Raw genomic sequence first — 15,944 nt, 5'->3', positions numbered from 1 at the left:
CGAAGTGACTGTACCCTCCCACGCAGACTCTAAGTAGAGCAGAATGTGAAATTAGACCTTGCCTTTTTTAATCACAATGAAACTAATATTTAGAATTCTCTTGTCAGATGTCTTCTATTTATGACACTGTTTCTTTTGTTTTTGTTTCCCCAGGACATTTGGGCTTCCAGGACAGTTTTGTCACATCAGGTGTTTTTAGTGTGACTGAGCTAGTAAGAGTGTCACAGAGTAAGTATAATTTTGCTTTGATTTGGTACAGATTTGCCTTGGGTTTGTGCTTACTTTCTGCCTAGGCCTCCTAGAGACATAAATAGCTTTCAGAATCCCTTTCTCATTTACCCATTGGAAGAATTTCGCCACGCAGTTTATTTGACAGCCAAGAATTTAAATCAGGAAAAATTAAATATCATTTCAATGTGAGACATAGGGAAAGAACTGAAATCCTGACTGTCTCACATATTCCCTACTTTCTAGTGTGAACCTGGTTAAAAAAAATTGAGGCTTCCCTGATTTCTAAGAAATTCTGCATTTTAAAAGAATTTGTTTTTGACCTTTAAAGAATGCTAATGCCCTCAGCATGAGTGACACAGTACGGTGTGATCATTACCAGCTTGCCAATAATCACCAACAACGATGAATTAAGAGTACCTGTCACCACCCCGTTCCATTGATCAGAGCGGTCATTGATTGTATTTTCGCTATGACATAATCCAGACAGTCCAAGGAGAAAATATAGGATATCTTCTCTCTGTCTTTCTCTCCTTCAGTCTCTCTGTCTCTCTCTTTTTCTCTGTCTCTGTCAGTCATACACACACACACACACACACACACACACACACCCTTGCCTTCCCTCAAAAACATCCCTTTATTTTTATTTAACTGCGTATCTACAATGACTCTAGTGTCATAGATGCTAATAACAAGAGGAAAATATAAATATCAACTGTTACAATTTGACTTTTTATTCTCCTCCTATTTGAAGATACTACTCCTAGATCAAATTTACCATGTTAATATTGGTTTCAAACTGCATCAAATCCTTTGTGGAATGAGGTGGAGTAAAAATAAATGTTTTCATTTCAAGTTCAAACCCCCCAATCACTGCGTTTACAGTCTTGCAAGACTGACAGAGTAAACCGGTCAGTCTCTGACAAGCTGTCGGGTCAGCAAGCCACACCGTCCCGATCTCACAGGCTCCGATTCTGTCGGCTCTTATTTCTTAAAGCTGGATGACTGTTCAGAATCCAGACAGTAGGATATAAGATGTGGGGGCAGAGGATCTGATGTTTGAGGGACAGATAAAGAAAACAAAAATCTAATGACCGTTGAGCAGTCACTATCTGTCAGACGCTACGCTGTGTTTCCATGTATGTTATAGAAATGAATCTTGGCCATCAACTTGTCAGGTAAGTACTTCCACTCATTTTTACAAATGAGTTAAATTGGGGCTCTTTTTAAGTCATCCACCAAAGTCAAACAGTGAGTAAACAGTTAAAGCGAAGTCTGTGTCTTGCGAATGTGTACTCTTGTGTGGGTCCAAAGGAACTAGACAAAGTGTGTAGTGTGCGGCTAGACAAGGAGACTAGGGGGAAGGGAATGTGGCGGGTGAGAATTCTGGCAGGCAGGACCCCTGGTTGATCCTGGAGGTGTTCTGGTGTGAGGGAGGTGGAACCATAGGGAATGAGGTGTTAGGAGCAGGAGGGTATGAACTGGAATGGAGAAGTTGCTGCCATGTTATCAAGGATGCCTCAAGTACCAACCGGTGAGGAAGGGACTAGATTAACTTGGAGGATGTAGGCTGCCATAGCAGAGCTGACTGGCCCATCATTTGCCATGGACAAATAATGCATTCATACATTTTTTAAAACTATTTTTCACTGGGGCACCTGAGTGGCTCAGTCAGTTAAGCATCCTTCAGCTCAGGTCATGATCTCACAGTTTGTGGATTCGAGCGCCGTGTCGGGCTCTGTGCTGACAGCTCAGAGCCTGGAGCCTGCTTCTGGTTCTGTGTCTCCTTCTCTCTCTGCTTGCATCTGTCTCTCAAAAATAAGTAAACATTAAAAAAAATTTTTTTTAATAAAATTGCTTTTCACTTTGTAAGACTCGAAAAGGATCTCTATCCCACATTTGTCTTATAATTTTAATAATAATAGTAATATAGAATATATACCTTTCAGAGGGTAATTATCACAATGGCATTCCAGGCAAATACTTTCCTTGAGCCCTTACTAAACTCTCCGATTGGAGCATCGACCTTTTTACTCTACCCTGGCTGCTGTAATGCTTACATTTTGTGTTCATTACCATCAGTGTCCCAAGGCCTGGGTATTGGATGAGACGGCCCACAGCTGCTCAGGACCATCGCTAGCATCTTGTCCCTCTTCCATTTTCTGTATGTCCCTTTAAGGTCTTATATCCCACGGCCTATCAATTCCAAGCTAGATTATCCCTCCATTCAGTCTACATAGCACAGTTGCCAAGTGAATTCTAAACCTGCCTTTAAGACTGCCAGAGGGTATGGACAGACCACAGATTGAATTTGCAGAGGGACCTGGTTTTGTTTCCTGTCCCCATTTAGGGGGTTATGTTGCTGATGCCTGGCATCATGAGCATCCTTCGGCTCTCGAATGCTTTTTGATTCTGCACACTGCTGTGTAATCGCTGTAGGACCCACTCACACATGGCCTCGTGCTGACTAAAACTGTTTGGCGAGAGTGGGACTGGGCTGTGTCAGCTAACTCGTGGCTTCAGGCCAAACTGCTGTCCAGAGCCCCCCCTCCCTCTTGCAGATCCGTAATCCAGGTTTGCCGAGGTATATGTCACAAGATTGTCTTGGCTGGTGGGGTGAGGATCCACCCCCCAGCTCAGGTTTCCTCACCCAGACACCTTTCTGAAAGACTCATGATGAGTCAAAACGCTTCACCATTTCTTACAGCACTGACCCGGTCCCTGAGTTGGAAGAGCTAAGTGTCCATGTTAGAGGGGCAGTGGGCTTTTGACAAATGAGTGGTGCTGGGGTGCATTCTGCAGCCTTGAAATAGAAATCAGCTAACTGGCACAGAAGGCGATTAAATGCATAATGTTAGCCCCGTTAGGAACATGATGCAATACTAACATGAAAAATTACGGTAGCTACCGTTTGCCAAGCATACGCTATGTATCAGGCATTGTGCTAGGCACTTTGTAAACATCATCTCGTTCAACCCTCCCACGGTTGCTATTATTGTCCTTTTTATGGATGAAGGAGACTGTGTTGCTCAAAGAGGTTAAGAAACTTGCTCTTTTTACTTTGCTGTGCTCAGCTAACTGACTGCAGACATTTTTGCCATGACTCTCCTGTAACTTCTTAGAGAGCTACACAGAAGCCAAAGAGTCTGTGTTTTTATTAAAAAAACATTTCTCGTTAGGGCTGATAAACTTTTAGCTTGTTAATCTGTACATGTAAAACAAGGTTGAAGCTACATTCCTGTAAAGTCAAACATTTAAACGTTTTTCGCCTGGATTTGTTTTCAGTTATGATTTTTTAAATGAATAGACTTTATTTTTTAGAGCAATTTTAGGCTCATAGCCTAAGGTTAGTAAAAAGTACAGAATTTTAATATTTACCCCTCCCCCAAATAGTTTCCTGTATATATTAACATCTTTTGTTCATGTCGTACACTTGTTACAAGGGAGGAACTGATATTGACACGCTATTGTTAACAGAAGTCCATAGTTGACATAAGGGTTCAGTTCATTGTGTTGTAGATTCCGTGTGTTGACAAATGTATCTATTATTGCAGTGTCATACAGAATAGTCTCACTTCCCGAAAAATCACCTGCCTTCCAGCCAGTCATCTCCCCACTCTCCAAAATTATTACTCATTCTGTGAATAGTTCACCCTTTATCTGGATGTTTTTAATGGCCGCGGGGTCTTAGAATCTCTCCCACTCCGCTGCACATCTCTTCTTACCTTTATCTCAGCCCCACCCAGATCCCCCCAGTCACACTTATGACCACATACATGGCCTGGAAATGTCAAACTGATGGTGGCCTCCGTTTGAAAATTTTCCCTCCTCCTGAATCTTTATTATTTAATGTTAAAATTTGCTAATGTAAATATTTACTTTCCTCAGGTTTCCAGTTAGTTTCTGTTTTTCGTTTTCCTCCTTTTAAATTTAACAGAGGAGGGAGGTGCTATTTCAGCATTTCCTCCTGAGGATTCACTGAAATAACCGTGTGCTAAGTTTGTTGTTTATAGCCGTGTTACTACAGGGTGGCAATGGCAGAGAAACTCAAGAGAAAGCTGCTGGTTTAGCTTCACACGTTCAGAGGTGAGGGTCAGGCAGCAACGTTGCTTGACATTAAATTGCACTGATCAGATGCATGGAGCTGTTAGAATGAGGGGCTCCCACCTCGGTCTGTCATGAATTCCCCTCTCACCCTGGCCTCCCGCCTCCCTACCTACCCTTGAATTTTGTGCGTTATCTTCACGCAAGGCAAGAAGGAGAGTTCTGTTTCTCTTAGCAGCAAAGGAAGTCCTGGAGCACAAAAGTGGATGTGTCTATGTGGTCCTCCTTGGGACAGGGCCATCTGAAAGTCATTCAAGTAATTTACTGCTTTGTTCCAGGAGAGGGTCGGGAAGGGGGAATACAGACGGAGAGATGCTGTGCCAAAGGCAAAGAGAGGTCTTCTCTGCCCTGGGGGAGGGGGGTTTCCAAGTGCTAACCCCGCAGGTCAGAATCACCAAAGTTGTTTCAGCAGAGCACTGTGAGGAAAAGGACAGGAACCATCTGTCGAGATGGTTCTTTGTGATGCTGCGTGTTCAAACAAAGCCCTCAAAAAGCATTTTCAGATGGCTCTCCTTCCCATGAAGCTGCCACCAGGAGGGCGCACTTGGCTAGCTGCTAAATGACCCCCGCTCAGTGGCCGACTCAGTCAGCACCCGCTCTTGTTTATTTTGCACCAGCGTCCCCCTCTGGGGCGAGCTTTGAGGCCATCACATACCCGTCCTGGTGGGAACCCAGAAAATCCTCCCAAAGAACCCACTCCTTCTGCCCATTTCCTTCTCAAGTGCTGACTCCTGTACTTGAAGTTGGTGAGGTGACTCCGAATACGTCACCGCTTCACAGGGAAAGAGGAAAACCACAAATACACACAGGCCATTGTGACTCTGGCCCGCCGGGGTCTCATTTTCCAGCAGTGGTTTGTACACCCGAGCAGGCTGCAAGGGTTAAGTAAACTCCGTGGCTAGGGATGACTTCACGGCCCTGGAATTTGGAAGAGCCAGGGTTCCCAGTGCACTGTGGCCAGCTTTAGCGTCTTTGGGTGTAAAAACCACTCTCAGTTACCCAGACTGAATTTTTGGTTCCTGTCGCGCTGCGGCAGGATCTATGAAATCCAGCAGCTGAATTGTCCTGGCTCTGCCACAAAGCCCGGCTGCTGGGTGGCCACAGGACTCCCGACTTGTTTGTCAATGGAGAGGGGGAGTGAATGGAGCCAGGCATATGCCTCAGCCTGGCATGAGGTGGCACCCTAGTGGCTGTTTGCTGCCTTCTGCATGTGCACTTTCTACATTGTCACACAAGAAGCGTCACCGAGATCCAAGGTGCAATTCCCTTTTCAACTCCTCTGAAGTCTCTGGGTCCTTTGCGTGTCTCCGAGAACCCGTATCGGCAGGCGCGGATTTTCTGGCCAGCGGTGTAGCCAAACAGCTGGCGGTATTCTAACCTAACACGATGAGACTCGTACAGCAGAATTACCTCAGGTCCCAGGTACCGTATGAAAATGCAGCTCTTTGATACGAACAAGCCCAAACTTGGAAATTGCAAAATGTTCTTGCGAAGAAGGACTCATGGGGAAATTGGTGTAGAATGAGGGATTCCAGACGTCCAGTCTTGGGGGCGGGGGGGCGCGCAGAGAGGCACCACTGAAGGAGTTGCAGGATTTTAGATCTTCATTAGAGGAGAAGAGATTTGAAACTTTGTTTTCTGAACAAGTGGCCTCTTGGCTATGATCATTGCCTGAAAATTAATTTTAAAGTTCATATTCTTAAGCAAGCCCCTCTTTCCAAAGAGACCATTTGGACTTAAGCATTAAAGGAAGAAACAAAAAGATTATAATAAAAAATAGACTTCAGCCCTAGCATGAACAGTGGCTCTGACCTTGCCTTTTGTTTGCCATTACACAATTCAATGGCAGTCCACTCAAACTATGCTCTCGATCAATATCCTATTAAAGCGGCACAAAAAGTCTCCATAAACTTAGTGGTTAGCTATGTTTATAAATGGAACTCGGCATAATTAGATGGTCAATAGCAGGCTCTACTAGTAATTTTAAAATGAACATCACACATTTTCTATCTGTAGAAGTCAATGGCACCCCCTCCACATCGAAGGTATGCTCTGCCGCAGACAAAAGGGTGGGCGACCCTTTACAAAAAGTCGTAATGCCTGTCTCTAAAACGCAGTTTTTAAAGAAAATCTGTTAAGTTCTGGAATAGAAAACACTGACTGGCCCTGTCTATGGTTTATTTTGACTGCCTTAGCCACCTTATTCTACATAGATTATGACACTGCAAATGTTTTCCAGTTTTAATTTTCTAGTTTTAATCAGCCCCTCATGGAGATACAAAATAATAAATATTGCCGTACACTTAGGAAAGAAAATATCAGTCTGGCTGTCTTAATTTAGCAGGTTTCCTCTACTCTAATTCAATAAATTTTCAAAATAAACACTGAAATTGAATTGGTCCAGTTTTGTTGTATAATTTTTTTCTTTTAATTTTCTTGACATATTTGGGGTGACTATTTGGACAGTAAAGCCAGCAGCCAATGGACTGGACTAGCAATAATAGACCTTTTTATCATACCACTCTTTATTTTTTTTAATGTTTTTATTTATTTTTTGAGAGAGAGAGAGCATGAGCAGAGGAGGGTCAGACAGAGAGGGAGACACAGAATCTGAAGACAGGTTCCAGGCTCTGAGCTAGCTGTCAGCACAGAGCCTGACGCAGGGCTCGAACCCTTGAACCGTGAGATCATGACCTGAGCCGAACCGACTGAGCCCCCCAGGTGCCCCGCACACCACTCTGTCTTCTGAATCCCAGCTCACAGTAGGGGTAGCCACACATGATTTTCTCCATTCTGTTCTCCTCACTGGATAGAGAAAGAGCCACGTCAAGTGAGAGGTGTCCCCATCCTTATCCACAAATGGAAATGTACAAGATACCTTGTGTTCGATGTAGCCCTGGCAGTTATGCCCACCATGCCACTGAAATTAAAACTGTGGTCATAGGGGCTCCGGGTGGCCCAGTCAGTTAAGTGTCTGACTCAGTTTTGGCTCAGGTTGTGATCTCATGGTTTGTGAGTTCGAGCTTCACATGGGCTCCGTGCTGCCAGTGCAGAGCCTGCTGGGATTCTCTGTCTCCCTCTCTCTTTGGCCCTCCCCCGCCTTCTCTTTCTCTCTCACAATAAATAAATAAACATTAAAAAAACTATGGTTATAAGAGGCTTATGACATCAGCACATCCATTAGACAATGCTATGCTTAAAAGTCCAGTTTTTTCTGTGACACTCCTATCCCTACAACTTTCCAGGTTAGAGCTGTTAGAGAGTTTTCTGGGCAGGATCTCAGGGACCCTTGGTTTTTGATTCTTAGGTGAAGCTCTTGCTAAAGTAACCAGATTGTGAGCATTCTCATTTTAAAGATTTGACTAAGGGGCGCCTGGGTGGCTCAGTCGGTTGCACATCCAACTTCAGCTCAGGTCATGATCTTGCGGTCTGGGGGTACCAGCCCTGCATCAGGCTCTGTGCTGACAGATACTGGAGCCTCCTTCGGATACTGTGTCTCCCTCTCTCTGCTCCTCCCCCACTCATGTTCTGTCTCTCTCTCTCTCAAAAATGAATAAATATTTAAAAAATTAAGAATAAAAAACAAAGATTTGACTCAGAGAGAAGCAAAATATGTAACCCCTTTTTTTAACATTAAAAAAATTTTTTATTGTTTATTTTTAAGAGAGGGAGAGAGAAAACATGAGCAAATGGGGGAGGGGCAGAGAGAGAAGGAGACACAGAATCTGAAGCAGGTTCCAGGCTCTGAGCTCTCAGCATAGAGCCTGACACAGGGCTCAAACTCACAACCTGTGAGATGATTACCTGAGCCAAAGTTGGATGCTTAACCGACTGAGCCACCCAGGAGCCCTAACATTTTTTTCTATGTTTATTTATTTTTTAGAGACACAGAGAGGGAGGGAGGGAGGGAGGGAGGGAGGGAGAGAGAGCGAGCACGCGCACAGGCAAGCGGGGGAGGGGCAGAGAGAAAGAGGATCCAATGCAGGCTCCAGGCTCTGAGCTGTCAGCACAGAGCCAACAGGAGGCTCGAACTCACAAACTGTGAGATCATGACTTGAACTGAAGTCAGGCACTTAACCAACTGAGCCACCCAGGTGCCCTAAAACACATAACACCTTGATGTACATACTAATTTGTTATCATGCTCTCTGATCATATGTTCATCTCTTTCTAATCTTTTCTAGCTAATTCGTGGGTTATGCCCTCTAGTTGTAATACACTATATATAAAACCCATATTTAAGATGGCAGCATGGTATCATAGCCCAGGATATAGACTTGAGGATCTGGGTCTGCCATTTACCAACTATCTGACTTCGGGCATTCCGGACCCCTTTCAGCTATGTTCTCCTCCTCATCAGCAATCATTTGTTCAGCCAGCAAATCTGCACTATACTGGCTGTTCTGGGCCTGCATCTGAATGCAGGCGTGTTTTGGGGATTAAGGAAGAGACTGTGAGGGGTCTAGCATATACTAGATGCTCAACAGTGGTAATTGCAGGGGTTATTATTGAACAAAGCCTTGGTCCCTGGTCCTTTACTATGTGTTCAGAGCTGATCCTTGAGATGATCACACTGTCACACTATCAGCAAATTCATTAAAAATTGTGTGTGTGTGTGTGTGTGTGTGTGTGTGTGCGCTCTGTGTGCACGGTAACTTAAGAAGGACTGATTTTAGATGCAAGTTCTAAAAGTCAATTTATTAGAAGGACCATTCTCGTGACCCCTTCCAAGTTAATAATTCTGATGGAATAAGAGCGTGCCAATACTAGATCTAACTCATCTGCTTTAGGATGCCAGAAAATTCTTATTCCTCAACTTCTCAGCCCAACCTATACTTCTGCATCATTCTGGAGGTTTCTCTTCCACGGTGTATCTAATGGATAGCAAGATGTTTTCAAATTCTCAATCTAACACTGACACATTAACAACTTTTTAAGTGACTGGCCACACCTTGGTTATTTTTAACCAGAGTTTTTTAAAAATAGTACTTAATTCTATAGTATTTGAATTTTCCTTTCTTTTATATTATGAACATATTCCCTGTGAGTAACAGGGGCACACTGGAAGTAATTACCGGCAATGCAAATTTTCATAAACTTTTCTTTATGCACTCATAAGCCTCAATGTTTTTAAGAACAGATATTCCCATCCAATAGGTAACACTGGAAAACTAAAAAGTACTTTTGGCATCTCCAAAAGCCTGACAGAAATTCTACAATACTTGCATGATAATACCACAAATATTATTGAGATATTGGCTGGAATATATTTTCCTAGCCTACACCTGCTGATTAGAAAGATTCTTGTTGGTGACCCCATCGGCATGTCCAGGATGAGATCACTGCAGCCCACACTCAGCAGAGCCACACTTTAAGTCCAACACAGGAACTGAGTTAATACAGTCTGTGACTGATAGGAGTACGTGTTAACACCCAGGATCTTCCAGCGGATGGAGGAGGGGGAAGAAATAGTTCTTAGTGGAAATATTGAGAATTATTAGTATAGACAGCTGGATCTGTAGGCTGTTGGGATGAAGTTGTTGATATAGTTTGGTTTCCTAATAGTTAATGGTCAGATAGTCCCAGTGCACTCTTGATAAAGGGGCTTATGTTTAGAAGCCCTTCCCTGGTTTTATAGATCACTGTGGTGGAAAGGCGTCGGAGGCCATCACATCCCTCCCCTGTCAGGGAAGACTTAATCCCATGTCTGAGGCTGTATCAGATACTAAACGGGTACCACATTTGACCTCAACCAGAAGCTAAGATGAGATGATACTCTAAAATGCAGAAAATCAATTTCACTCCCAAAGGCAGAAGCCACTAATGCAGGAGATCGGTAAGCATCGCCAACCCCACTGTGGCTTGCTCGGCTCAACCAGTGCCGGGCCCTCCATCCTGGGAAGCCCTGGCCCAGCCTCGCAGCTTGAAAGTCCCGTAAACACAAAGAAGGAAGGTGATGAGATAGAAGTTTCCCTCTTAATTGGTAGGTGATCATTTTTTTCCTACATAAATCCTGTCGAATCCATCTCTCTAGTCATTGATGATGAAGGAAAGACAGATTAGAAATGTAAGTTTTGAGTCTGTTCCCTGGGGCTGCTATCTGGGGATACTGAAGGCCCACTGGCCTAGCTGTGTCATCTTGAACATGGTACTTAACCTTACAGCTAATTTTCTCATTTGTAAATGAGAATAAACAAATACACGTTCTATGGGGATACTGCAACGATGAAATGAGAAATACTTCAGGTAACAACACAGAGCACATCAGCCTGGCGCATGATAAGTGATCAATAAATATTAGTTCTTAGCTGTTTTTTACTAATAAGCTCATATCATTTTCATTCAATTCAATAAACATTTGTTGCATGTGTAATATATGCAGCATCTCACGCTGTGTGCCGGGGAAAATACAGAAATAAGTAGAAATAGCTCCCTCCTTTATAAAGTAGATAACCTAAGATTTTTTGAAATCCAAGACCGAGCTTTCTTCACAGCAGTGAAGTGACTGAATACACTTACTTTACAAACTGAACTCACAATCATTATCAATGATCAGTCATCTTCAGGATTCAGAGTGGGGAGGAAGAGGGTATCAGTGAATTGTTCTTATTTTAATAAAAAGGAAACTTTTTTTTCCCAAAATAACAATTTCTCTGTTCACCTCCTCCTCCCCCTTCTGGCACCACAAACCCACGTATTTCTTAACTTGTGCCCACAAATGTGGATGTGTGAAACCGGTGCTCTCTCTGCCTTAGCAGATGCCGGTGACGGGGTTAAAGGGTTCCGCTGGCTTTTGGCACCTAACACTACGTTTCATAAAAAGCGTTGCTTAAATCTCATACTAGCAGGGGAGCTAGTTTCCACATAGAGGGAAATCCTTGTTTTGGTCCAGTGCCTTTCTTTTATGTTCCATTTTGGAAAACCATACTCCTAGCCTGCCTTGGGTCAGACCTTTCAGAAAGGCAGGGTAGGAAAAGGAGATGAACACGTGGTTTACAGACCAGAAATCTGCTTGGCAGAGGAGTTGCTGAAGACTGTGGCGTAGAAGCTGCAGAGAAAGTACCTTTATGATTGATTTCCATTCAAGTCAGACTGACTGCAGTGTGGTCATTTTTCTAACCCATAACTGCTCACACTGCAGCAGTCTGCTATCTGCAGGGTGTCTGAATTATAGCAGTGTACGTCCGTGTTACCTCTTACACAAATTACTTACCCTGGTTTCTTTTTCCATGCAAATTCATCAGTTTTACAGCCCGCGTAGCCACAGTCAGGAAACTCTGGCCAAGAGCACAAATTGATAAAATGAGTTAATTTTACTATACTTATGTGTTTTTTTTTTTTCTTTCTAAAAGCCCTCTCTCATAGGCAGTGTTCAGGAAGCATATTACGGTAAAAGGAAGATAACAAAGGAGCTGAATTTTCTTGCCATAAATTACTTTCCAAGTTAATTCCTTTTAACGATGATTCCAGATTTGCTTGAGTGTTCATAGCATTGTGCATTTTACAACTGTGCCTTTGATAGAAAGAAGACCAAACATTTTCCCATGTTCACTCCTTTTGTGCCAGTGACATGGACTTTCTGATGAGATCTTTGCCACTAGAATGCAAAACAACACTAAATTGTGCTGGGCCCCTAGAACTGTGCACTTGTTGTTGGAATTTTTCCCCCCAAGCCTTAAAGTACAAGTTCCCAAAGTTCCAGCGAGTATGCGACATTACATAATCTGGAGAGAAATATACCTCTCTTCTTTTTTCCTACTTATTTAATACAGTGAAAATGGAGTACTAAATCCTCATAGTCCTTTTTGAGGGTTACCTATCGGCCATGAGTCCATACTCCTCAGTTGCCTTGGAGCTTGGAGGAAGGGCAGCAATGATCATTCATCTCTAAAATGTAAGCCCCACAAGGGCAGGGGGTCTTATATATATCCTACCCAGTGATGGATCTCAAGCATCTGAAACAGCGCCCAGCACATGGAAAGTGCTCCATGAATATTTGAATCCCTTAGGAGGCAGTGTCTCAGAAACCAGGTGCCGTTAGCACTGGGCTGGCCACGCTAGCCGCTCAGTTAATGCTCCCCACTGATTCCTGCTGAACGAGTTGTAAACTCAGTGCACTGTTGTCTCCCAGGCAGAGTAGCTTGAAATTTTGGATAGAATTTTTTTTCCATCACCCTCTCTTTCCAACAATGCAGGCCCGAGCAGATTGTCTCTGGTGGATGGCAGAAGTTCAATAACCACAACCTTATCCAACTACTAATGTGTACAGAAGAGCAGGTCATTAAGAGGGTTGGCTACTAAAGTAACCCCTTTCTTCCAATAGCCCACATTACTATAATGATTCCTTAATAGCAAACCATTTATTAAAAAATGACACAAAGACTGCATTCTACTCGTGACAGGAAAGAAAGGAGTGGGGGTGAGGGGGAGGGACAAATAGCTTAGAAATGACATCCAATGAGACAATTCCCAAAAGTTAATCTTTTGAGAAAAACCCCTCTATGGAACAGAAATCCACAAAAACTCCAGGTGTGAGTCATTGCAGTGCTGCTTCAGAAAGTTGAGGGACGGTCCTCACACCCCTCTAGATTTATGGATATGTGAGCTTCATTTTGCATTGTGTAAAGTCGGGGGGCAGAGGGCAAACGGAGAGGGCGATTGCTGATCCTCCTTAATTCAGGACATATTTATTGATCGTCAGCTGTTGTGTTGTATTGATTGCCATACAAACTCCACAGAGCTGTTCACGAGCACAGAAAAGGCTATTGGATCTGTAGGATTAAAGGTCCTCTGGTAGCGCCCTCTGACTTCACGACCAGAGAACGTTGCTTCCCCTCTTTGTGCTTCAGTTCCTTCCCAGAAGTATTGTGAGTTTAAATGAGATGAGGTGCTTAACGGGCTCAGACCAGCATCTGGCCCATAAATGATGCTTAATAAACATTAGGCTTTGTTTGGGGGCTGGTTATAGCCATGGCAGTGGTGGTGAGTTTGCATTTCTAACATAATTATTATGAGAGTTGTGAGGTCCAAGAGTTTAAATGACTTCAGCTACATGGGTGGTTATTGGCAAGGCTGAAACTCTAGGCAGTGTCACCCAGGCCCAGAACAGCACTTTTTCTACAGCCTGGGATGTCTAGTCCTCAAAATGCACTCAATCTAGTTGGGGAAAAAATGTCCTGTATGAGATCATTTTAGAATGATAGAGCCTAGGGTCAAGTACAAGTGGAATGAAGTCAGGTTTCACACTATGTGGAACAGACAGGAAGTGCTGTGGTTGGTCCAGTCCTTCCTTAACCTCCCCACCCTTCATTGGCAGTGACTACGTAATCTCTGTCACGTATCAGCAGGCTGTTAGTCTTTGGCTTCCGAAGCCCAGCATGCCATCCTGGGCAGACATTGTTCAAGTCATTTAACCCTTGACAACGTTTAGTTCCCAAATTCGCAAACTCATTCCCATTATTAGCTAAGAAGCGCATTGTGTTATATACGTCTTATTGAGATTTTATATTTGTTAGAGTAGCATGATCTATATGTTTGTATATGCCCTTTCACAGTGCACAACTGTGATCTTTTGTACCTGTACCAAGGTGACAAATATCCATTGTGAAAATTCTGTTTTCTTTCTTGGCAGCGTGGCTTAGGCCTCCATTCCCTCCTGCCACAACTCCTGCATCAACTTTCCAACTGATTTCCCCACCTTAGTCCCCTTTGCTGCATTCGGTATAATGTTTCTCAGTTCGACCATGATCATTTCCCTACTCAGAAGCTGTCCTGATGGATCCTGCAGATCACTAACTACTTCCTGCCTCCAAACTTATGTACATGCTCTGTCATTTGCCTAGAAACTCTCTTCTCTGCCTTTTTAAATCCTACCATCCTTGGAGCCCAAGGGTAAGTGTCCAACTCTTCTTGAACTCAAATCTTTTTTGATCCCACGAGCCAATACGATCTGTCATTCCTTTGAAATTTCCTAACACATCCTTTGCATTTTTCCTATGAGATTTAGCACATTCAGCGTCGAATTCAATATTCAAGTATTATTTCATCATTCCACTCTGTTGTAAACCTTGTGAGACAGACACTATATACCTTTATATCATCTCAAGTTTAAGGAAAATATTGTAAATGAGTGTCAGGGTAGTGTGATAGGAAAAGCAATAGGTTTTGGGGTGAGACATCCTTGCATTTTAATCCGGGCTCTCCCTCTTTCTTGCTTTTTTGTGGTCCATGACAAGCTAGTTAACCTCACTTCAGGGCTTAGTTTTTCTCATCTAGAAAAGGTACTGTCCCCTAAAAAAGGTTGTTTTGTGGATTGAGTGAGGTATTAAAAAAATGCTCCACAGGTTCTCAGGAAAGCCTGCCGAAAGCCCACCTCTCCCAGGTCCCTCTCTAAGGCTCTTCCTCTTCTCCAGATGCGAGGCACTGAGAATACCCAACTCACTGCAGGGACGCTGGACAGTAAGCCCTACCCACAGGTGTGAGGCTTTCTCTTTAACTGTCACAGTACCACTGAATCAGATCGCATTCCAATCCGCTGGCCTTCATGTGGGACATATGCACACAGACACTCCTGGGGGATGTTTCCATGCAAGACTGGTCTGAAAAATGCAGAGTTTGGGTTGGTGCCTTCTTAGGACTATGTAACCCAGGTTGCGAAACCCATTCTCATTTCATAAATCTAATGATGTTATAAAACTTCAGACGCTCGTAGCCAGTTTGCCAGGCCCTGAAGTTAGACGCCATAACTGCAGTAGACACTTCGAGAAGCATCATAAGGCTGCCAGTCCACCTGAGGCCGTTTCCTAGATCTCCCACACTGTGCTAAGTGCTTTAACAGGAAGTCAGTATATGGGCAAGTGAAGGAACATTTCTGTGGGTTTGGTTTTTTTTTTAATCTCTCTGAGAGGTGTGCACACTATATTTACACTGTATTTTCCATTCTTCGCCTATTCTGGCTCCCTTGACATTTTGAAAAGATAATCTAGGCGGAAGACCTTTTTCTAGAGTAGAATGTGGCAAACAGAATGTTAAGTGTAAGCGCCGCTGGGTAGAGGGCCCCAGACTTCTTCTCTCAGCCCAGCCAGGCCTCTCGCTCATGTCTCGCTTCATCTTTCCTTCCAAGACTGGGAGTGAGGCCCAGGCACTATTGCTGGTGCTCAGGCATGATGTACCTGCTCTGTTCGGTGGGGCCTGAACCCCATCCCAGGACTTCGAAAGAAAATCTAAATCCAGACCCTCGACACCCATCAGCCTCATCCCTCTTCTGTAGTTAATGAGACGTGTGAATCTTTAAGCTCCATGGAGACACAAACATTAATAAGTACCTGTTATGTGTCAGGCTACTAAGAGAGATGAGGGGTGACGTATTTGAGTAATCTCATCCCCACCCCCCAGGGCCCATTTCATACATAAACTATTATGGAATCAAAGGGGAAACTATGCAAATAAATTTACTATAAAAGGCAAATTAGGGAATGGTGAGCAAAATTACTCATTGGAACTCTGTTTACACTTATTGTCAAGTCCAACCATTCGCTTTGAACTAAAGGCCTTTCCTCCATTACAGCCTGTCGCTAAGAGATATGTCTGAATTTCAAAAAGCATATGTGAAT

At 43.5% G+C, this 15,944-nt stretch overlaps 1 protein-coding gene across 1 annotated transcript in view; it reads left to right on the top strand.

The window, feature by feature from the left end:
- The window catches only part of NFIA (nuclear factor I A), a 362,772-nt gene that overhangs the window by 240,361 nt on the left and 106,467 nt on the right, over positions 1-15,944 (top strand). Inside the window, exon 5 of the mRNA XM_029946438.1 lies at positions 154-228. Coding sequence (XP_029802298.1) covers positions 154-228 — 75 coding nt within the window. The remainder of the gene's footprint in view (positions 1-153; positions 229-15,944) is intronic.

This window comes from Suricata suricatta, chromosome 8 (assembly GCF_006229205.1).
Source record: "Suricata suricatta isolate VVHF042 chromosome 8, meerkat_22Aug2017_6uvM2_HiC, whole genome shotgun sequence".
Taxonomy (NCBI): Eukaryota; Metazoa; Chordata; class Mammalia; order Carnivora; family Herpestidae; genus Suricata; species Suricata suricatta.
The sequence above is the reverse complement of the archived record's forward strand: the minus strand, read 5'-3'. Positions and strand labels throughout refer to the sequence as shown.